This window comes from Neolamprologus brichardi, chromosome 20 (assembly GCF_056152115.1).
Source record: "Neolamprologus brichardi isolate AB-2024 chromosome 20, ASM5615211v1, whole genome shotgun sequence".
Taxonomy (NCBI): domain Eukaryota; kingdom Metazoa; phylum Chordata; class Actinopteri; order Cichliformes; family Cichlidae; genus Neolamprologus; species Neolamprologus brichardi.
The window spans coordinates 33,779,427-33,803,511 of NC_142123.1; the positions used below are offsets into that span (position 1 = coordinate 33,779,427).

At 42.5% G+C, this 24,085-nt stretch overlaps 1 protein-coding gene across 2 annotated transcripts; it reads left to right on the forward strand.

Moving 5' to 3' along the window:
- Window positions 1-653: 653 nt before the first annotated feature.
- On the forward strand, window positions 654-23,501 carry LOC102799837 (PHD finger protein 20-like). Of its 2 annotated transcripts, none has more exons than XM_087833681.1 (18): window positions 654-742; window positions 1,920-1,999; window positions 2,976-3,147; window positions 6,782-6,866; window positions 7,930-8,003; window positions 8,106-8,358; window positions 8,480-8,569; window positions 9,640-9,699; window positions 11,309-11,495; window positions 11,581-11,672; window positions 11,762-11,887; window positions 13,745-13,831; window positions 13,911-14,053; window positions 14,312-14,411; window positions 16,293-16,488; window positions 16,578-16,794; window positions 19,239-19,494; window positions 20,047-23,501. In XM_087833681.1, exons 2-18 carry the CDS (start codon window positions 1,920-1,922, stop codon window positions 20,181-20,183), a joined length of 2,355 nt encoding a protein of 784 aa, XP_087689807.1. In that variant the 5' UTR covers window positions 654-742; the 3' UTR covers window positions 20,184-23,501. The 2 variants fall into 2 exon arrangements, with proteins under 2 accessions (XP_087689807.1, XP_087689809.1); XM_087833683.1 differs by having other exon boundaries at window positions 11,765-11,887.
- Window positions 23,502-24,085: the final 584 nt, after the last annotated feature.

Here is a 24,085-nt window from a genome sequence, read left to right on the forward strand (position 1 = left end):
CCAAATCTCACTGTGCGCTGGTTAATGGCAGTGATGTGCAAAGCGAGGCTTCATGAAACACTGAAACACGCCACGCATGTGTGCTGGAATTATATTCAGGCTTCGAGACGATCTGAAAACATCTCCACAGTGACACCTGCTGGACAATTGTACTATCGCCACATCTTGGAGATGCTGTTTATGAGATACTCGCAGCAGAAGCGTCAGTGAACTTAAAAAGATGAAAGAAAAAAACGCATGTGGTGAAAATCGTTAAGAAGTAGGTCACCTGTATTCATGTGTTTTTCTAACATTTCTTTTACACTATAAGCGCCGACGTCTCTTTCTCTTTGGATTTAAATAATTAGATAATATCGGTCTCCATTAACCACAACGAAAATAATAAAGAGAGAGAGGGCCTTGTTTTCTGTTCCACATGCGCGTGTCATAAATACAAAAACATTAATTCAGTAATTACAAATGACTCTGGCTCATTAAAAAAATGTGAATCCTGACGCCTCGCAGTGCCCGGAAGCAGCAGGTACACCACCTGTCGGAACTGGGGCACCAAAGCCTCGTTTATTCGTGGTCACGTGATCTCTGTGTTCGGTGCAGTATTTTGAAACGTCTTCGCGTCGGAGGCTCGACACAGCGAAGAAACGCTTTTCAAGCGTCCCATCCCTGCCAGAAACTCGGCCCCCTTCGCGCATGCGCTCTATAGTCATCACAGTATGAGGAGTGCAGAGAACAAGTAACGTCAGAGGTAAACAAGCTTTTGTGTTTCTCGTTTACATATTCCACGCTCATGTTTGTAATTAAAGTGCAGATACATTTTATTAAATATTCCGCTGGCCGACAGGAGGCCTGCGGCTGCTCGCAGCGGTCAGTGAGACTTGTCAGCCTAAGCTGCTTCAGCAGGAGCGAACTGTTAGCTGTGTTAGCTTCTGTATTCACAGTCAATGGAGAGGCGATCCAACTCCGCTGAACTGCACCAGCTCAGGGGACAGCTTTAAACATGCGACTGTATCTTCTCTTACGCTGGTGTCTTTTACTGAAGTGTTCTTTTAAACTACTTTCCGCTTCGTCCGGTGTCATTCTGTGCTAATATTTAGAGCTAACATTGATAGCATTAGCATCTTAGCCGCTGTCAAATATCTGTTAAGCTAGACAGGGGAGGGACATTTAGAGCGACTGACGACCGAGACAGCCAATAAAATTGAGAGTAGGCGTCCTTAGGAGTCTTCAAGACCAATTATCTTCTTCTACTAAGAAAGCTAAGGAATATCAAGCGGAAAGTCAAAACAATGTCTGTTTCATTCATTACAAACTGTTCGAGTTTAACATTCGCACATTTGTTCAGTCGAAATTCAGACTGCACCCCTGGAAAGCTGATAATAACTACACTAAAAAAAGTTGGGCTGCAACCGTTATCAGAGACGGGCGCAACGTCATCATATGTATGCCGTCATCACGCAACGTGACGTACAGTAGCGTTCGCGACCTTTGACCTTTATGTGTTCTTGCTTATTTTTTTTTTTAACTTACAACGATAGTTAGCAAAAATAGAAGAAAAAAGAAAATTCAAACATTTATTTGTTAAGGTAATAAATACAATATGGGGGAAAACTGTAAAGAAAATAAATCTTTGGCATATCTAGAGTTTGAGTTTATTTAGGAATTTGCTTAGTTCAACCTATACTCTGTTTTTAAGTTATTAGAATGGACCGCCTTTGAGTTTTTATTCACCTTGTCCATTTACACTTGTTGTTCCACAAATAATGAAACATAGCAAATAGAATATTTATATCCAACATTGAAGATAACCGCTGTGCTCCATCAAAACAAAAGAAAATGGCTTAAAAATATTGAACTGTCAAATAAACTCCACAGTAAAATGACAGAAAATGCTCACATCAACACTTCCTGTGTTTTTGTACCAGATGAAGACGCCTCCAGACCGATCAGGCATCACATTTGAAGTCGGAGCCAAGCTAGAAGCTCGAGACCGCCACAAGAACTGGTCAGAAGACTCCTCCCCACCACCACCTTCCACACACACACACACACTTATTCTTTCCCTTAGGGGTCGTCACAGCAGATGATCTGCCTCCATCTCACTGTGTCCCTGCATCCTCCTCTGTTACTCCAACCACCAGCTCCATATTCAACAGCCTTTGCCCAAGATATCCACTCTCACTCTCTTACACACATCATAACCACCTCAGCCTTTCCTCCCTGACTCTGAGCCCTCCCTCTGATGCACTAATTTCTAATCCTGTTCATCCTGCTCACTCCTACTCAACATCTGAACATCTTCAGCTCTGCCTCCTGTACAACCAAACATCACAATGGGCCTCACTACAATCTTGTAAACCTTCCCTTTCACTATTGCTGCTCTCCTTCTGTCACTAATCACCCCGACACTCATGTACACCCTCCTTGCACTCTCTTCCTCACCTCTCCTGTGCACTAACACACTCAAAATACCAAAAATTAATTGTTTGTTTTACTGAGCTTCTGCTGTTATGATGTACCCACTCATTCAAGCTTTTAAAGTAAAGTGTGGGTTAGCGACTTCTTAATAGTCCCTTTGTTATGAGTCTGGTCTGTGGAAATCCGATGAGTGGATGATTCATTTAAGTTCCCACAGCAGTTCAGCCAACATACAGGAAACTTTCAGATACTGGTGCCGATTTTTTTTCCAGGATTTTAATAAAGTATTTAACTTTTTTATGATTTTTAATCCACCAAATAACAACAAAAAAGCAAAAGGAACAGACTTATATTAAATGAGGTAACACTGACTCATTGCCTTAAAGATATGCAACCAGCTGTGCTCATGTGTGAATTCAAAAGGCCCAACCTTTCCTGTGGTGTGTAAATATCCTCTAATTTGTAGCTAAACAAAAGCTAATTTTGAATGTGGAAATTATAAAGATTTTTGGGAGAACATACTTCAAATTTAATGGTGTACTTAAAGTTTGTCCTTCTTTTAGGTACACGGCCACCATTGAGAAGATTGATTATGACAAAGAGCGGGTCCTGATCCACTACCTGCAGTGGAGCCGTCGCCATGACGAGTGGTTTCAGTGGAACTCGCCGTACCTGCGGCCGAAGGAGCGAGTCAGCCTGAGGAGGCAGGGCCTGAATCCAACGCGATCACAGCCGGTATAAAACACGTCAGACGTACACAGATGTTTCTTTTTAAATAGTTTTTATAACATCAGTATCGGTGTCGTGGCAGGGATGCTGATTCTGAATAAGATTTTATTTTCTAAGATGCATGAACTGAAATAATATATTTAATTCCTGCTTTTGAAGTAAATGTGAAAATATCAGAGCCTGTACTACGACTTGGTTCATCGTATCCACAATATATTTCTGTTATCATTTACCCCACCATCAGTCATTTTAAATACATTTGAGGAGGTTAGGCTCATAATACAGACTGACAGTGAAGCAGCTGCTGTGGACAGAGCAGCAGAAACTGGGTGTGTGTTTTAGAGCTGCCACGATTAGTCGACTAGTCACGATTATGTCGACTATCAAAAATTTCGATGACAAATTTAATAGTCGACGCGTCGTTTGAAGCTTTGTAAGATCCAGAAAGACGCAGGAATAAGTAGTAGGATTTAAGAGTGTAATAACATACTGAAACAGAAGGTGGCAGCACTGCATGTACAAGGATGCCAGCTGCCGTTAAACCCCGAAGAAGAAAAAGAAGCAGTCTCCAGTATCGTAGCTGGCTGTGTCCCAATAGACCCTGTGCACGAGAAAATGCTAACTTCCTGGTTTGAGACCGGATGTGGGGTTGTACATTTCCGGTAGCTTTACTTTGCGATCAATCGCTACTGCGAAGATATTCTCCAAAATCATGTCCAAAACTCGAAAACGGAAAGATGGCGTTAAGTTACAAAGAGCAGAGGTGGGAACACTCACCACTGATGTGTCATAAAAAATCGAATGATCAATTTTGAGGTTTAAAGAGTTTAGATCGATCAGTTGTTTACATCACTCAACACAAGCAGAACTGCATTTACTGCAGCAGAAGACACATCGTCCACATTCAGAAGCTCATCTCTGTGTAGTGACTGGTCTCATGATTTAAACAGGCAAATGTTCAGCATTCAAACTACAGGTGAACAACAGTCAAACTAGATGTTTCCCGTTATGTCGATATCAGCTAGTCAAGTACACACCTACACAGCATGTTAACAAACCGTGAAGAAAGCCACACAAAAAATGAATGATTGCTGGTAACGGTTTCTATACATTAGTATTTACGAAGGGTATGTTGTGGTCCCTCGTTATAACGCGGTTCACCTTTCACCTCGCTGTTTCACAGATTTTTTTAGTGCAAGTTTGCATTTTTTTTTCTTCTATGCAAAATGGAAGAAGGTGAAAAAAGTGCTTCATATTTCTACAATCTGGAGAAACGGAGGCAAGAGAAGAAATCTATTAATACATTAACTGTAAATGGGGAAGAATGCACAAATCATAAGACTATAGCAGAAGAAATACATAAGTTTTATTCAAATTTATACTCATCTAAATGTTTAATTACTGGTTCCTTTTTTGATGAAACTTATATTCCAAAAATGGATTCTGTATTCAGAGAAATGTGTGATTCTGATATATGACTGCATGACTGAGATCAAGCCTTAAACAAACTGAAAATGGACAAAGCTCCTGGTCAGGACGGCTTGACCGCCATCTTTTATAAATTCTTCTGGAAAGAAATAAAATAATTTTTCTTCAAAACTATTAATGAAATCATTAGTAATGAAACATTAGCAACGACAATGAAACGGTCTTATCTCCCTTATTCCCAAACCTGGTAAAGATAAAAGATTAATCAATAATCTACAACCAATTACTCTATTGGATACAGATTATAACATTCTTGCTCATGTTATTGCAAACAGATTAAAGGACGGCTTAGATCAGATTATTAGTGAAACACAATCCGGGTTCCTTAAAAATCGTTCTATCCACAATAATATTAGATTGGTTTTAGACCTACTGCATTATAATCACTTAATTGAAGATGATGGTGTGATTCGTTTTTTAGACTTTTATAAAGCATTTGATACAGTCGAACATCCTTTCATTTTAAAAGCTTCACAGTATTTTGGTTTTGGTAAAAAATTCATAGATTTAATTTCTTTATTATCCTCTGACATCAATAGTTCTGTTTCTTTACCTTTTGGAGCGTCTGATTTAACGTCAGTCGAGGAGTCAGGGGTGTCCAGCTTCTCCGTTACTTTTATTATTGTAACAGAACTTTTAGCTATTTTCATGAAACACAATCCAAACATTCAACCACTGAATTTGATGGGAGCCCCGTTGATCATAAGTCAATCAGCAGATGAGACTACACTGTTTTTAAAGAACATGTCACAGGTTCCTCTCGCACTAAATGAAATTTCACTATTTTCAAAGGCCTCTGGTTTGTGCCTGAATATTAGAAAATGTGAATTATTAACTATTCATGATTGTAAACCCAGTATCTCTCTTAACATAGCTATTAAAACTGAAATTAAATATTTGGGTATTATAATCTCAAAGAATACAAATAATAGAGAAAATCTAAATTTTGAGCATATTACCCAGAAATCTAAAAAGATCCTAATCAGCTGGTTACAAAAACACCTCTCCATCTAAAACAGAAGGTATCTCTCGACTGATTTATCCATCACAGTGCTTATATGTTTCCAATAGACTAATCAATAATATAAATCAAATTAACTTTAATTACATTTGGAGAAACAAGCAACATTATGTTAGGAAGAATGATGTAGTGAAGTCATTTGAAGAAGGAGGTTTGAATGCGATTGATTTTGAAGCAGTGATGGTTCCATCAAACTCAAATGGTTGCAGTCGTTCATAAATAACTCAAACAGTATTTGGTTTTATTTCCCCAAAGTAATCTTTGAGAAGCTTGGTGGCATCGAATTTCTCCTAAAGTGTGACTTTGAAATTTCCAAATTACCAATTAAATTATCCAGTTTTCATAAACAGGTTCTCCAATACTGGAAAATGATTTACAAGCATAATTTTTCTCCACATACAAACTCGATTTGGAACAACAGATGTGTATTGATAAAAAGAAAATCCATCTTTTATAAGGATTGGATGGATCATGGAATTTGGACCGTTTTACACCTTTTAGACAATGACGGCAATTTATTATCGTCTAATAAATTCATAGATAATTATGGCTCAAAGTAAATTCATTAAAGTTGTGAAAGCCATTCCCCTGCAATGATTCAGATGGCTAAAGCCAGTTTAACCTGTTCATCCTCTATAATTCGTGAACCATCCTTAATTATTGATGATCGTCAATCTAAAGGAAAGACATGCAAAATTCTAACCAAACAACTTTTTCCTTCTCAATTAAAAAGAAAATATTTGTTTAAAGATTATAATTGGAGGTTTTTGACTGAGTATCTTTCTTTTCCAATTCCACCAAAAGCAAAAGAAAATCACTTTAAAATCTTAAATGCCATATACCCGTCCACGGACCGTCTTCACAAGAAATTCAATATAGATACGAGTGCATGCACTTTTTGCAACACTGATATTGAGACTACAGATACTAATGATAGTTATATAAGAGCAGATGCTGCTGGTGCAATAAGCTGTACGTTTTACAGCCAATGGATGATGATCTGACTTTGTGGCAGCCCTAGTGTGTTTTAATAATGTTGGTCAAGAAGACTAGAAAGATTATGACAATAATAAGTTGAAGCTAGGAGAATGTTGACTGTGTAAGCTAACAGACTTCTTCTCTGCGTCTCAGACGTTTGTTTCAGGCTCAAAGGTTCTGGCCTGTTGGACCGACTGTCGTTTCTACCCGGCCAAAATCCTCCGCGTCAACAAGGACGGTGAGGTTCAGCTGTGACCTTTTACCTCTGCTGTTTTTCTACTGTATTCTACTGCTGGTTGATTTACTGATTTTTGGGGAAAAAAGGTCAGTGCAGCTGTTTATCACAAGGTTTTCTGATGAATCACTAAGCACCTGCCATCTGCACCCCTCACTAACTTTTGGCTATTCAGCGGACCCATGCATATGTTTTCTTTCATAGTGTATATCGTAACGATTCAGATTCAGCTTGCTTCTGCACTTAAGAAGTGAGGAGGTCTTAATAATACTGGGAAAAAATGAGGTGAGAGGCCCAAAATTTCAGCCCACCCCTCTGTGCTTCTTGTTCCAGTAACTTGACTAGTATGGAGGTAGGATTGTGTGTGGGTCCATTAGTTACTCTACAATATAAGTCAGCTAATCCTGAGTGGTTTTCCTGATTCAATGATATTAATGATATAAAGCTGCTTACATTATTTTTACAGTTGAAGCTGATTGGTCTGTTAAAAGCGTTTCATTAAAGAAAAGTCAAATAAATCCTGATTAATTCATGCTAAAAACTCTGGTTTAGAGTCGAGTTGCTGCCTCAGGTGGGAGCGGTGAGGTATCTCTGGGCTTTGTTTGAGGTACTTAGGTGGAGATTGAAGCAGGAGATTGACAGAAGGGCTGGTGCAGCTGGACCGTCTGTTGTGAGGAGGGAGCTGAGCCTGAAGGCGAAGCTGTCAATTTACTGGTTGATCTACATTCCCTGTCTCATATGTGACCCCGAGCTGTGGGTAGTTACCAGAAAATAAGATTGTGCATTCAAGTGGCAAAAATCGGGCTCTCCCTTCAGACAGAGCTCAGAGTACAGCCTTTGCATCAAAAGGTGCCGGTTGAAGCGGTTCGGTCGGCTCTGACCCAGATAAGCTCCAGAAAAGTGTTCGGTGAATGGATGGGCGTCTTTTCTGTCCTCCTTCATGCTGTTTGACTCCCGCTGTCCGTCTTTGGGTTGTTTGTGCTGCGTTCCTGTTGTTACTGAAGCGAATCGGCTGTTTTTGGAACATCATTGATCTAAACCTGGTGTTTGTGTTTTCCTGTGTCAGACTCCTACACAGTGCGGTTCTATGATGGCGTGGTTCGGACTGTGAAGCCCACCAAAGTCAAACCTTTCCAGGAAGTAAGAAACGCTTCTCGCTAATTGGTCCTCGTCTCCTCAGTGTTTCACACAATCACAACGTCTTTGATCCTAAATGTGTTTGTTTTTGTTTGTTGTTCTTAGAAATCCAGATCTGAGAAAAGTGCTGTGGGGAGCGAGGGATGGGAGGAGGGTGAGAGCGAGGAGGAGGAAGGAGGAGAAGGACAGGAAGAAGAGGAGGAGGAGGAGGAGGAGGAGGAGAAAAAGGAGGAAGAGGAGGCAGATGAGAAGGTGACAACAGAAGAGACTGATGCAGATTTGGAGAGGGAGGAGGACAGGAAGAGGAAGGCAGAACCTTCATCCTCAAATCCACCTGCCAAGAAGAAAACAGATGACAGTAAGTAAGATGACCTCTGACCCCAAGCGCCCTCTGATTGTTAGCACACAGTAGATCTGTCCAGATGTTTGGAGGCTCTGCAGCTCGTCAAATGGTTAACAATGGTCTGTCTCTCCTCCAGGCAGAAGCAGTGGAACTCAGAATCAGCCAATCACAGCTGACTCCACCCCCCCAGCAGCAGCAGCACTTAACCCCGCCCACATAGACAGAGGTACACTTATCTGCACTTTTTTGATGAAAAATCTAGGTTGTTTTCTAAGGCTTATATTATATTATATTATTTTGGTGAGTGTATGTGATGTGTTGGTTGTCTGTTTGTTTGTTTGTACGGACATACTGCAAATCAATTTCCCGTTAGGGACAATAAAGTTACCATTGACCATTGTAAACAGATATCTGCACAGGAATATGGAGAATACATAAAGGGTTTCTGGTTTCCACCGGTTTGAGTATGCATGAAAAAGTGAGGTCCTGTTTGCCGAAATAAAACCTGAGAACCTGCAGCTACAATCTAACAACAACTTAGGCTTTTATAAGCTTTTCTAACAATGTCTGCATTAGAAAAGGGCTGCAAGTCTCATCCAGAATATCAACAGACGACACCGGCGGCTCTGCACCAGCAAATCCTACAGCAGCAGACTCGCTGATGGTGTCGACAGAGGAGGACTTTAGACATGCGTGTATTGGTCCAAACATGAGAACATGAGAGTGACGTCTCCACAGAACATGTGCACATTTTACACGGTTCTCTTAGCTTTAAGACGATGTCTGTGGGGACTGTCTCACTCAGGAGGACAGCAGAGGAACTCCATACTTAAACAGAGGAGATCAAACTCTGTACTGGACGTAGTTCTTATTAGACCTGGGTGAGATGGACAAAACTGTGACATGTTTTTCATACCAGTCGAATCACTATTTCTGTGCAGCTTAAAGACGACCTCTACTCCAAAGTGAAGATAAAATGTTAATTTTGATTTAAATATTAATTATTTTGTGTCACACATTGAACATGACTAATGTACTGTAGAATATTATACAAGTGTACTTTGAGTGCATACTGCTAGTGTATGTGAGCATATAATAAAGTAAAATCTTAATTTTGACCGGTAAGAACGTTGAAGTCAACCCGAGGATAAAACCATGGTGAACGTGAGACAATCCACTTCTTAACAGAGGAAACAGTTTAACTTTGTTCGGAGGTGCTTCTCTTATTTGGATCAGTAAGTGGTTATGCTTCTGTAACGTACTTGACCCGTTTGTTTTATTTAATCTTTGTTTCAGATGTCCTGCTGGAGCGTCAGGCTCACCTTCCCACCACACACAAGTTCAGCAGAGAACCATGTAAGTCGCTCAGTCCTCCACATAAACACAAAAGATTAGAACGTCTTGATGTACGCTCAATCCTCCAGGGAAGTAAATCCCCAAAGTGTCTGTTCATCTGGTCGTAGCGTTTCGTCTCACATCCAGGTGACGTCTTCAGTCTCAGCTGACTGCAGGTTTCAATCTTATAAACAGGACATTTGCATTAGACTGAAACCAGCCCAGTGAAGGAACAATGGGCTGTGAGGGCAGTTCCTTAATCTTAATTATGCAAATTCTCATGACCATTGATCAAAAGTGTTTGATGAAACGTTTCTCCCTCTGAAAACGCTACGAGCAGATGAACAGAATCAAACTTTGGGGACAAAAGTTTAGAGTTTAAAAGTTGTTTTTTTGTCTAATGAGAACAAGTAGGACAGATAAAGACTGTCGGCTGCTCAATCCACACTTGTCATGGGAACAGATTGAACATGGAAAGGATATCAAATGTTTTAATTGAGAAAATTTAATGGAAGCGACGCCTCTCAAGAGAACGTGTACAGGGTGATGTTTCCTCCGTGTCTTAAACATCTCAGAGCCGAGGAGACCAGCAGCTCGACTCTTGGGAGAGGAAGCTTGTCCCGTTTTTAGGTTAAAGCTGCTCAGCAGTCCTGGCTCTTCTTTGGTGTCACCATGCTCCGAATGTTTTCAGCCGTGCTGTTGGAATCGATGCTTTATGTGATTTTAGCATCGTTGTGCTGAAACATGAGGAAGAGGTAGAAGTCAGAGATGCAGGCTTTTAAACTGAGCGCTGATATTGAGCCACAGGGTCTCCCGTCTCTTTATTCCAGAAGAACGTTTTCCAAAAGTAATGAAAACATGTGTCTGACATGGGAACAGTTTTCTGTGAGTTTTGGTTCAGAGAAGACGACGTTGTTTCTGATCGTGTTTGGATGTGGCGACGTGTTTGCACGATGGAGCTTTAGCCTGCAGCCTGAGGGCCTGAAGATCACGAGCATCAGCCTCGATCCGCACGCAGATACTTCTCCAAATAATCCCAATTTATTTTATGATTTTATTTTATTGTAGATGATGAGACATTTAATGTCTTCACAATTTCACAACATTATTGTGAAATTGTTCAATTTGTCGACACAGTTCTTTGCAGATTGCTGAACCTCTTTAATTCTGAGAACGTCTGCCTCTCTTTATACCGACCTGCTGCTAATTAACCAAGCGAGGAGCAACACGTTCCTCCAGCTGCTTCTTTCTTACTGTCACTCACTTCTCCAGCGTTTTGTCTGAAACATTTAATGAAATGCTAAAATGTCTCCGTTGAAATATTTAACTTGTTTTCTGCTTTATTGTGAATAAAATTCATAAGATTTGCAAATCATTGCACAGCATCCAAACTTTTGTGGAACTGAGGTTTTTCTTCAGCTCAGAGGAATTTTAGACGCCGTCTTAAATTGACAAATTGTGCTTCTGAGCAGACATTTAACGTAGCTTCCTGTCCTCTCTTCGTGCTTGGGGTTACAGTACAAAGGCATATTATCAGTGTGCAGCTGCTCCCTTCTTCTTTCTAAGCATGAAAGTTTCCTAATCCAGTCCCACAGCAGTTAGAAACACTCGGTGTATCCTCTCCTCTCAGTGTACAGGGTGATAAAGAACCAGCCTCCACCCATCCTCTCCATTGAGCTGGACCACAACCCCTTCAAGTGCCCTGCTCCCGGGTGCACCAAGTCATTCAGGAAGGCGAGCCTGCTGCACTACCACATCAAGTACTACCACTCCGACCAGCAGCTGGAGGAGCAAAGCAGCGCGGAGGAGGCCGTGAGGTCGGTTTGTGTCCCACGGAGTAGATACGGTGAGCAGAGGCCGGTGAGTTTAACGCTGACTGGAGCTATTTTGGGTTTTTTTTAGGAGGAAGCGATCTTTTTCAGAGGGCGGCGACTTGGTGTCAGACAGGAGGAGTGAGAACTCGACCAGCGGAGAACATAGCATCGTGGGAACAGGTACAGAGCAGAGCACAACATCAGGACATAGGAGCAGAAAACCAGGCCAACCAGCAGCGTTGGTCATTTCTCTCATGTGTGCCTGTTAGTAGAAGCCAAGAAGGACGGGGGGAAGGAGAAAACGGGAGGACTGGATAAGAAGGAGAGGAAGAACTTCCTGCGAATCAAACTGAAGAAGAAGAAAAAGAAGAAGAAGAAGAAGAAAAGTCAGACGGGTGAGACTCATTGTGTCTGTTGACCTTCTTAAACTGAGGTTAACAGGTTTGTAAGATATTTGGAGCCTAAAATCAGAGGTCTGCACTGTAGAAGTGTCATATTTTACCATCCGTTTTCTTTCACTTATCTAAGTCAGAGTCATGGGGAGGTCAGGTTGTCCCAGCTTCCACGGGTCGAGAGGCAGGGTACACGCTGGATAGGTCACCAGTGTGTCGCAGGGCTAACAGAGACAAACAACTGTTCAGACTCACATTCACACCTGTGACCAGTTTAGCATCACCAATGAACCCTGTGAGGAAGACAGGACCCACCCAAACACGGGAGATCATCCAGTCTCCATCCATTTCAGCTACACTGGCTTCCTGTTGAATTTCAGTACATTTTAAGATCCTGGTCTTGACATTTAGAGCCTTGCATGGACTGGCACCAGCCTACATCTCCGATCTGCTGCAGCCCGATGTCCCCAGCAGGTCCCTGAGGTCATCTGATCAGGACTATAAAACAGACTTTGGCTACGTTCACTCTGCAGGTCTTGATGCTCAATTCCGATTTTTTGATCAAATCCGATTTTTTTGTCTGCTCGTTCACACTACAAATAAAATGCGACAGCAAACGCGCTCTAGTGTGAACGCTCAAAGCGCCCGCATGCACAAAAGAAGACGTCACACACAACGCGCTCTGTTTAGACCCAGAGCAACAGTATGTTTGACTGATGGCCTCAATATAAAGACTTCAGACTTCACGTTTCCCAATTTTTGCTTTAAGTTATTTTGTTATTTACATAATAATGTAAATAACCTAATAATGATCCTTATTGCTGTTTTAGAGGAGCGCTGCTTCAAAGGATAGTTGCAGATTTCTGTCAGAATCTGCAGATTATACAGTACAAATAAAATGTTCACGTTTCTCCAACGTTGTCTTCCCAACAGTTTCACTGGATGGACAGGAAGCGTTCGCGATGTCTTCTCCGGCGCTGATAATTGGCGTCTGTCTTGTGTCAGTGACGTAAAAGACGGATTTAATGTGACGTGACCATCAAACAGCAGCTTTCTAAAACATCAGATATGTATCGGATTCAGCACCACATACGAAAGTGACCCAGATCAGATTTGAAAATATCGGATTTGTGCCGTTCACACTGTCATGATCGGATATGGGTCGCATAGGGTCAGAAAATTGGATTTGATGCGCTTTCGCCTGCAGTGTGAACGTAGCCTTAGACGAGAACTAAGGGTGACGGAGCTTTTAGCCACTGTGGCCCCGAGACTGTGGACTCTCTCCCTCAGACATTAAGACTGTGGACTCGGTCGTTGTTTTTAAAAAAACAACTCAAAACTCACCTTTTAAAACAGTTTTTGGTTAAATTTCTGCCTGTTTTATATTGTCTGTTTTACCTTTTTACTATTTGTTATCTTATGAAGGAATGAAGGTGCTATATAAATAAAATGTTATTTATTATTTATCTTCAACTCACATTTTATCTGTTATTGCACTTCTTGCATCCTCAGATTTAAATATAGAGTCCGATCTGACAGAAGTGTGAACCTGCGCATTAGTAACACCGCAGAAAATGAACTGCAGCGTGTTTGGCTCAGATTTGCTGCTGAGGGCGTTTTGGCTGCTCACAAACACGAGTGTAACGGGAAAGTAAAAACATTTATGTTGTGTTGGAAACGCTGCAGACGAAGCTAAAGCACCTTCACGACCTGTTTGTGATTTAAAACTCCTCTTTTTCAGCCGCTTCTCATTAGTTGTTGTCATTACTGTGAGTTACTGAGCACCAGAACAAGTGTGACAGCGTTCACGCGAGCACTGAGCGTCCAATCATTTTGTTGCTTCGCTCTTCTTCTCATCAGGTTTCTGCAGCAGCGACGATGAGAGCTCAGACAGACCTCCGATCACTCTGAAGCTCTCAACTGAACATCACAACACACACATGCAAGGTGGGAAAACACACGCACGCTAATATCACAAACGCTGATACGATGTAAAAATTCAAAAACTGAGTTTCTGTACTTTTAGCCGACGACGGCAGCGATTGGTCAACGCTGACAGCAGAGAGCGGAGAGGACACGCCCTCCTGGCCTGTTGGCACGGAGACGGAGGAGTGTGAGGTGGTGAGGTGTGTGTGCGAGGTGGACGAGGAGAATGACTTCATGATCCAGGTGAGACACGCACAGGAATGTGTCATCTGTAGCTGCTTTTAAAATGAATCCACAGAACTGACAAACAAGTCTGGAAGGAGAGAAATGAATCATGGGAAATATTTTACATCATTCGTATCCATCAGGTTCTGTTCAATGTGAAAATTTAGCAGATTATCTTTATTAGGACTTCTTTTGTCACTGAAGGCCTTTGTCTGAGGAAACGTGCTCAGAAACACAGAATTGTGATCCCATCATTTTCTCTGTGTGTGTCTGTAGTGCGAGTCGTGTCTGTGCTGGCAGCACGGGACCTGTATGGGTTTATACGAGGACAACGTCCCACACAACTACATCTGCTACTACTGCAGACAGACCGCAGGTAGGCTTCACACTGAGCACTTACTGCTGTGCCGAGCCTGAGAAAGAAAGCAGGTAAAGGTGGATTATTTGATAGTTGGTGTGATATAAAACTCAAAGCATTTTATATGTTACAGCAAAGGCCTGGAAAAGTTCCTCGACCCCTTCTTGAGTGGTAGTAGGAGGTAGCTCTCTGTGTTTAGGTGAAATCAGTTCCAGACGTATACAGTGTTGCACCAAGAACAACCTTGCGGCTGCTTTAGTTGCAGTTTGTAGAGGTGATCACTTTTTCATTTAAAGGCGACCGGTCCCCGAGTCGAGTTTTACCCCCACTCAGCGGTTAATAGAGAGAGGTTGCAGCGTAGTCGGCGTCTTCCATTCAAACTGCGAGGGGACCAGCGCCATCATGAGGAACCTGCAGGAAACACTCAGCAGGCGGTCAATACACATTTCTCCTGTGACTGGAGGACGCCACAGGGGTCGCTGATCCGTCTCTAGGTCTGTGTGACCGAAGCCTAAAATAACAGAGAATCCATTAGTGTCCAGAAGTATATGGACGCGCTTGTATTAGGGGTGCAACGATACTCGTATCGATATTGAACCGTTCGATACAGTGCTTTCGGTTTGGTACGCATATGTATGAACAATACAAAATTTCTAATTTATTTTATCAACTTTCCTTCTGACGATGCTGTCTGCGTTGAGCGCTCAGTGTATCTGCGCTCGACAGTGCAGCCTAGGCGGAGTAGTCGAACACAGATTCACTGAGCGCAGCGCAAGCTAGCAAGACAGAAGCTAAGCTCGTTGCAACATGGCAAATTGAACCTCCCCCACCCTCATTCAGATCTGGCGTTTGGAACTATTTTGGTCTTCATGTGACGTATGACCCTGAAGGTAAGCGCGTCATGGACTAAAGTAAAACAGTATGTCGGATGTGCCACGCAATGCTCAATTACATTGGCGGGAACTAGTGTGTTAGCGCAGTTAGCTCGTTAACGTGTTGGCCGTCCAGCCCCACGCACGGGGCGATCCGCGGTAGCTCGTTAACGGAGATTTGCCGTGTTGTGGTGTTAACGTCATTTCAGATTAACGCTGACAGCACTAGTGGGAACACAACGAATATGACTGCACATTTACTCCGACATCATCCTCGTGCAAAGACAAGTGGAAGCAGACAAAAACAACAAGCACGCATGCTACAAACTTTACCCGAGTCATTTAGACAGCCGTTAGCACATGATTCTCCTTATGGGGACCTGATATGTTTAATATGCTGCTGAGAATATAGCCCAGAAGAAGCGTATAGTAGAGCTTTTATTTTGGAAAGAGACATTTCTCTGTAATAAACTCTCTTTTCCAAAGATGAGTGATTTCTCCATCAGATAGATTAATTTTTTTATTACTTTGTTGTTTCAGCAACATTAAATTTAAAAACTGTAATTTTGAGTTAAAATATATATTTATAATTTTAATAAATGACAAATTAAAAAGGCATGAACATTTTTTTTTTGTATCGAGAAAATATCGAACCGAACCGTGAATTTTGTGTATCGTTGCACCTCTAGCTTGTATGTCTTAGATCAGAGACAAATCGGTGAAACTGCATTTGTGCTGATTGTCTGGTCAGGTTGGTGAAGAGCAGCAGCACGAGGAGGCTTTGATTAGATGTGACACTGCAAGTCAAAGTGTGTGTTTGTATTGTAACCTTTTCTAACTGGTTGGAAAAGGACGGAGCCATGTGACTTATGTTTGTACCTCAGTGAGTGTGTGAGGCTTCGACGACACGAGTCCACAGCTCAGGCTGAAGCCGTTTTCAGAGACCTGCTGGCTCTCTGTGGGTTCCTGTGTGGTGCTTGTGCTTCTCCTCTCATCTTGTTTTCATCTGTAATCCTCATTGGTCCAGGTTGGCGGTGTGCTCAGCGTTTCCGGTCTGAGCCCGACTTGTTGAAATCCGGTCACATGTTTGGCCTGTCGTGTGTGAAGGAGAACTACTCCGAGGTCAACGCCTCCAAGATCTCACACACCAGCCACCTGCTGGCGCACACGTACAGCATCAGCCAGGTCCTCAGCGCCCTGCAGCTCAAAATCAGCCTGCTGCGGTGAGTGCGATCGCGCCGGCGGCTCGGCTCATCCGTTCGAGCCCGCAGAGACCTTAGCTCGGTCTGACTGTGGCCGTCTTTCCCCGCAGCTCGCCGTCCCACCCCGACCAGCAGCTGTGGAGGTCACCATGGAAGCAGGAGGAGAGGCACAGACTGACGTCCAGCCCGAGAGGAGAGCCGCCCGTCTGCTACGTCAGCAGCGAGCACTGCTATCAGAAGCCCGGAGCATCATGGGAAAAAGGAGAGGAGCAGGAGAAAGAGAGGCCGATGGTGACGGTGAAGCAAGAGCGCAGTGGCGAGGAGAAGGTAGAGACTCAGCAGACACTCGTGTAGCCTTTTAACACGTTTCCTACTCAGAAACCTGAAACACTCGTTCACCAACTCTCTCCACTGCCCGAGGTAACAGGACACAAAACATCTGTGTTTTCATGTATTTGTGCTCTTCACACTGATGGGGGGAAACATGAGCAATAAAATCTAAACTGGGATTTCACTCCTGCATTAAGGCTGAACATCATAAAATCTGATTATTTAGAGCAAAGACGATGAATCTCTTCTCTGCTGTGAATCTGAGACGCGTGAATCTTTAGCTGCTGGGAGGTTTAGGTGTAGTAAAAAAAACAAAGCCTGGCTCACAGAGACCTTGAGCAGAAGCGGCGCCTCACGCTCGCAGCGCTAAGCTCCTGCTGTTGCTATGAGACCAGTGAAGACCAGTTAGAAGCTCATTCTGGTGAATGTGGAACTATTTTTACCTTTTACTGAGTGTGAGGGGAGAGGAGCTGCAGAGGATACTCTGTGAAGATACACCAACAGAAAAGCTGTAACAGGCTTCCTCTGCACAGTCACACAGCCAGAGATTTTACAAACGTGAGGCTCTTTGGGTAGATCATGAAAACCTGTCATCTGTTTGATTTCATGGCCAGTTTCTGATCCTGAATTGTTTTATTTCTCTTAACTGGTGGAGAATTCTTGTAGAATAGAAAGAATACATCATTAGTAGCAACGAAATGGAGCTAAAAATAAACGATTGATGGAGAATCCACAAGTGAAACGAGCAGATCACAGTGAATTTATTTAAGTAGACCAGAAGACGAGATGTGAGATGTAAGAGAGATTCTTTTATTCCAGAGACGGTCACAGAAGCAAAAGGGTTCGACAGGTGAGCCTGTGGAGGGGTTGTACGCTCCCCTGTTGATTGGCTCATGAGTCTGTAGAGGCTGTGGCCGTAAACTGTCTCTGAATTTTTATTTAAATCTTAAGGAGATCACCTGTAAAAAAGAAAATAATTATTTATTTATTACAGAATAAGCAGGCCATGACTTGTAAAAACCTAAATTTCATATTAAATTGTAAAGTTACTGAAATATAAACTGGAGATGTAATCTAATAATATTCTAATTTCAGTTCGGCTATTAGATGAAAATCGATAAAAACTGAAAAATGTCCGCCTGACCCTTCAGAATCAGCTGATCTCTTTGAACTTTTTAAATACAGCAGAAATCTCCAGGACTCAGAATCCAAAGCCAGCGTTATTATGTGTTTAACCCTTTAAGACCTACCATAGAACCAAGTCCGCCAGAGCTTATATTATATGTTTACATGCTGTGGAGCCATTTTTGGGAGCATTTCAAGTTGCTATACATCAATACAACCATTACAGCCCAGATTTTAATAATATGTCTGCATTAAGTGCATAGTAATTACATAAATTGCAAAAAAAGTGCAATAAACTACAAAACAATTGAAAATCATGTTTGTTTTTTTAACATATATTTCTAGTTAGAGAAATTTAAGAGGCTTATCCCTCAAAACTGTAAATACAAAAAAGTTGCACAAAATAGTTTCCCACCACAGGAAATTTATTTTGAGTGTCTTCATAGTTTTATTTTTGAAATACACCAATTTTTATACACTGCAGGAAAAACAAAAATAAATATTATAATGCAAATTTGCAAAAAAGCAGCATATGCATCAAAATAAACTATTTCCAGCAGTGCAATATGAGTCCTAAGCATCCCAGAAACCACACAGAAAGTCAGAAAGTCAAACATAACTTTTAAAAACACCAGTATAGGCTCATGAGGCCCTGCTGGTAAAAAAAAAAAAACTACATTTCTGCGAAAATGACATCACTTCCGGTTTCGGGCAGGACATGGCGGACATGTGATAGCTCACGCTGACGTCTATTCCAATGTAGGAAGTGTTACGAACAGCTGATCAGATCAGCAAAGCGTGTTTCTGCAATATTATGTTTTTGTTGCTGCAAGTGCTTTTTATGCAGTTTTTGCAAAGCTATATGTGGAAGGAAACTGTGACCGAGGACAAGCTGATGGCATAAGATGTAAGTACAACTCCCCCGGTTTCATATGCAAAAAAAATTATTGCGCTAGCTCACGTGGTTGCAGAGCTACAAGGATTTAAAAGTAGATGCGCAAAACGGAGCGTGCCCGCTCCGATCGTTTTTAAAGGGTTAACCAACTCTGAGCATCACGGCTTGTATTGTAGAGGTTTAACACTGTGATGTAACAGAAACAAGGACCCTGCATGTGTGACCCGGGGTTCTTTGGGGGGCGAGGGGGGGACCGCATTTTCTCCAGAAAAGGGAATTTTCAAGCATCATTGGTAGAGTGTCGTTATTCAAACTACAAACTACTACTGCAATCTCCAAGTTTGTCAAATTCACTGAAAAACGAATTCGTCTTCGTCTCTGCTGCTGTTTGTTAAAAGCATCTGTCATTCTCTCTGTGTAGGAAATAAAACCTGAAGATGTCAACAGGAGCGCAGCTCATACCGCCGCAGACGGAGACGCCACCGCACTCACAGATGTGCACAACATAAAAACAGAGAATCACGCAGGCGGCGGCGAGCAGGCGCACACTCGGACGTGCGCAGCGGAGCCTCGCGCGGCGTCGGTGGCCGAGTGTCAGCTGAACCTGCTGGAGCACATCGAGTCCCTGCACCAGCAGATCAGCGCCAGGATGGACGTGATCGAGAGAGAGCTGGACGGTAACGCACACGTTGAATGTAAAACACAGAGTTGCACACGACGCTCCACATTAATCATTCAGTGTTATTCAAATAGTCACGGTGGCTTCGTCTGGTTACGAAAGCAGAGAGAAAGAGAAAGCAAGTAAGTAATTATCCACCACGAGTTAGAGCTAGCTGGAGGAGAATAATTACTGAGGCGTGGGAGGAAGGAAGAGAGAAGGTTCGGTTTTTTGCGTCGCTTCACTTGGAGGGGTCGTGTGAAGCTCATGCACACATCCTCCTGATCGCCGTGTTCCTGCCTGCTGCTCTACTTTCACCGTATTTCATTCAATAACACTTCATTGCATGTTTGGCCTTCATTTTAATTGAATTGGGATTAGAGAGGTCTCGCTTCACTGTTGTACATCATGTATCTTGTGTGACTGACAGAGTGGCGCGTGCCTGAGCGTGATACAGCAACGCTGGGTTGGACGTGATGAAGCGTCAGAGTCAAGTCACACCTCGGTGTTAGTTTGTGTCCACATGTGCTCGCTGCTGGTCGTAAAACTCGCTCTTCTTCTTTGTCTTCAGTTCTAGAGTCCTGGTTGGACCACTCCGGCGAGCTCGAGCCTCCTGACCCTCTGTCCCGCCTCCCGCAGCTCAAACAGCGAATCAAACGGCTGTTGTGTGACCTGTGCACCGTGAGGCGCCTGTCGGTCTGCCGCTGACCGCCCTCCCTCTGAACTCTGATGAGACAAAGAGCGTGAAACTCCGAGTTGACTGTGGTTTGTTTCCCTGCAGTTACAGGACAGCGCCCCCCTGTGGTGGAGAAAAGGTGCTCTGCAACAAGATGGTGGTTTTTTTGTTTGTTTGTTTTTAATACAACGCGACTGCTGATTTACGTTCCTGAAACGCCTCCAGCAGGACTTGAGAGTCCGTGTGAGCACCAGGCGAGGACGAGTTAGGTCATTGATCAGCTGTCATCCGTCTCATCGGGACGGGATGATGTTTGTCTCTTTGGAGGCTGAACGGACGCGTCGTCTGCCATCAGCTCGTTGTTTTTCTGTCAGCCAGCATCGAAGTGTAACAACGCACACAAAGGATTTGGATATCGTATATTTTCTAATTGTACTAATATTGCCAGTACTAATAATTGTTTGTTTTAAAGACTCTTGGAGGGTTTTACAAGGGTTGGTGACCACTAACTGCCAGTTGAACTAGTGCTAGTTAGTCGCAGCAGCTCTCAGAGCTCCTCTCTCTCTCTTTTTTTCATCGTTTTATTCACCAATGAGGAGAGGAAGAACGCTACAAGCTGACTTAAAGGCAAGCTGACTTAAAGGCAAGCTGACTTAAAGGCAAGCTGACTTAAAGGCAAGCTGACTTAAAGGCAAGCTGTATTATTTTTAAATCATTTAAATCTTTTTTTAAAAATGTTAGGAATCAGTGCGATGTGGAGCAACAACAAAACAGCTTCAGTGTTCCTCAGGAAGGATAGCCTTCAAAAAGCAGCTTATTTTCCTACCCACACATATTTAATCTGACTAATTTACTGCAGGACATATCCCTTACTTTTATTTTGAAAGTCACTGCTTCATTGTTGTATCCACCCTCTGTGTGGTTCCTGATGACTGATGTCATCACCGCTGGGGTGGGGCAGCACCACAGGTTAATTAATCATTGATCAATAATCATTATGCCCCGTGTGAGGCCCACCTTTAGTTTATTTGTCACTCCCAGCATGAAGAGACGTTTACACATTTGTGTAAAGTCACGACTGATTATGACGACTCGTGAGCATCTGCGGGACTCTGCAGCAGTTTCAGCGTTTTTGCTCAACATTGGACTGATTCCAAGCGTTTTTGTCTTCTGTAATAATTTAAACCCAGAATGGAGCAGCGGGCTTTGTACCACACTGAACAGTGAGGCATGTTTAGGCTGGTGTTATACAAATCTTGAATATGGTTCAGTTTTCATGTGTGTAAAGCTCTGAACCAGTCAACAAAGATGCAGGAGGTCATCACTGTGCAGACTGCAGCAACAACCAGGCAAAACCTACTGGGGACTCAGTGGTGAGCAATGGCCTTGATCTGTCCCACGGGCCATGGTTTGTTCCTGGCCTTTGACTGAAGGAATGATGTCACAGGTACATGCAGCTGAAGGTTTCCCTTCAAAGAACGCGTGGGCTCAGCCGTAGAGTGGACGAGGGGCTGTGGCGTCCCCGAGGGAGCTCAGAGTAGTCGCTGCACCTCCACGTCTAAAGGAGCCCGGTCATGAAACTGTTGCAGAGGGAGTCCATGCCTGGAATACCTACTTAGCCCACTGCCACCAGCAGACGGGGAGAAGGAAGATGGAAAACTCAGCCGCAGGTTAACAGATACTGAGCTTTTCCTTTCACGAGCTGTTTCAGTTGCTAATTTGAAGTTGATGCAGTCAGTTTAACCGTTTCAGACAACTAAAAATTCTGCTCCTGCATTTTTGACTCATTCACAATCAAACAATATATCTTTTGAAAGCACAAAAACTCGACACCAAATGGTGTGAACCACTTATAAAGACACAGAAACAGTAGCTCTTTGTACTGATCTGTCGTTTCTCACCTCTGCTGAGCGCTGTTTGCACTACAAGAGTCCAACAAACTAAATGCTTCCAGAAAAACAGGGTTTAAAAACACGCATGTTTAAATGGATGTAAACGGCTAACTGCAGAGCCGATCACATTCAGTTCTGTTATTTGGGGAAATTCTGGGAATCATTTTGCAGGAGGAATTCATTCATTCATGGTATGATTCACTGCTTGCTCGAGCTGTGAGAGGTCACCCAGAGGAGGTTGTGCTTTGGCGTCCTGTTGGTGTTTCTCTGTTAAAAGCCTCATTGAGGGAGCAGTTTTCTTCCCCTCCTCCTGTCCTCATTTATCTGCTTTTCTGCATTTATTTGTTTGCTCAAATACGCAGTATCTTGGGTTGTGAACAGCATGATATGTTTTTTATTCTGGACTCTACAGTGGTAGCTTTGCTTAATTCACAGTTAATAATTCATCTGCTCTGAAACTGTTTTAGCTCGTCTGCCTTTAAGGCTACTCTTTCCTAATTGGTTGCTCCTCTTAAATAGAAGATTTGGACAGCAGGTGGGTGGGGCTTATGTGCCTGAGATGACCATATTAGTAATATCCTCTTTCTGTGACATCATACAGATCCAGGGATAGAAAAAAAGCTGCCTGATATGTGGGCTCACAGCGAATTGTTCTTCATGTTAAACATGAACTTCCACTGCTGGCCCTGGAAATAAGGAAAAGCAGAGTATGTCCCCGGCTTTTTATTTTCTAACAGCTGGCTCATAGTAAGTTTTATATGTATGAGTCCTGAACCAGACTGTCCCGCACAGAATCATATTCAGATGGAGAAAACTGCTGGTGCTTTTTGCCGTTGTTGGTGCAGTCTGCCATTAAAGCAAACAGCTGTTAGATTAAGAAACCCCAGCAGCTTTAAAATGTACATATGTCTGAATGAAGTTTTATATTCTTGAACAAGAAGCTAACTGTATATAGCTGTAGATTTTATTTTGATAGAATGGCTTGAAAGTGGAACTTTCCAGGAAAACAGTTGTTCGTTTCATGTTATTTTCAGTTTTTCCTTCAGCGTCTCGTTACTCTCTGAAAGACTTAACGCTGATGTGTCTTTAATCCAACCTGTTGCTTCAGTTTTTTAAAGTTTTATTACCACGCCGGCTAAAGATGCTCTGTGTTACGTATCGCAGCCCGCGGGGGCGTCTGACTCACACCACATGAACTGTATATAAAAGATGGACACATAACATAAAGTCACCAGAACAGCGATTCCTGAGATATCAGGAAGAGTCTCATAGACATTTCATCCAATCAGACAGCTTTTCACAGTCGCCGCCCTCTGCTTGTCATCAGAAAGCAGGTTTAAGGCGTTTACGTCTTTCTTTCATACAGTCCCAAGTTTTCATTTTTATATTCATACTCTTGTTTAAAGCACGAGGAAATGTGTTTTTCTGAGGAGTTGTAGCTTTGAATAAAGGTATAAAATCCCAGTCAGTGTGGTTGTGTCACATTCAAGTGTCTGGATTTAAAGACCGCAGTGCTTTCCAGACGTGTTCATTACTTTGTTTGTGGTTTGAGTTATTTTTAAAAATTTATTTATTATGGTCAACTTTTTAGTTCAACAAATGAGCACATCTGGATGCTTTTCAGCTATTTAAAGATATAATTCGCATTACTGAGACGACTTTTTAGGCCACATGTATCCCAGCATTGTTGAGTCACACTGGGTGAAGGAGTTATCCAGATCACACAAACAACAGCTTGGAGAGCTTTTTTATTCTAACTGGAATTGAACGGATTAGAAAAGATTGATACTTATTGAAGATCTGAGATTACGCTTCAAATATAAGATGACAATTATCCATAAAACTGGCAAATATTTATCATTTCAAATGTAATATTCATAACTGACCCCGAGATGTTTACAAGGTAACACACAGAGCACGAGTTACTCCCTAACCCAAAGCATATTCCTGTTTGGTTCATGCAGTTTTTGTTGTCCCGCTGAGACACTGATGGGTTTTTCTTTGTGTTTAAACCTAAAATCAGAGGCTTTAATCTGAATGAG

Bases quoted from the DNA above. Each gene is read 5' to 3' on its own strand.
- LOC102799837 (XM_087833681.1), top strand. From the start codon at position 1,920: ATGAAGACGCCTCCAGACCGATCAGGCATCACATTTGAAGTCGGAGCC. The intron at 3,148-6,781 runs GTATAAAACACG...TCTGCGTCTCAG, and splicing joins ATCCAACGCGATCACAGCCG to ACGTTTGTTTCAGGCTCAAA. The intron at 11,496-11,580 runs GTCGGTTTGTGT...GGTTTTTTTTAG, and splicing joins AGCGCGGAGGAGGCCGTGAG to GAGGAAGCGATCTTTTTCAG.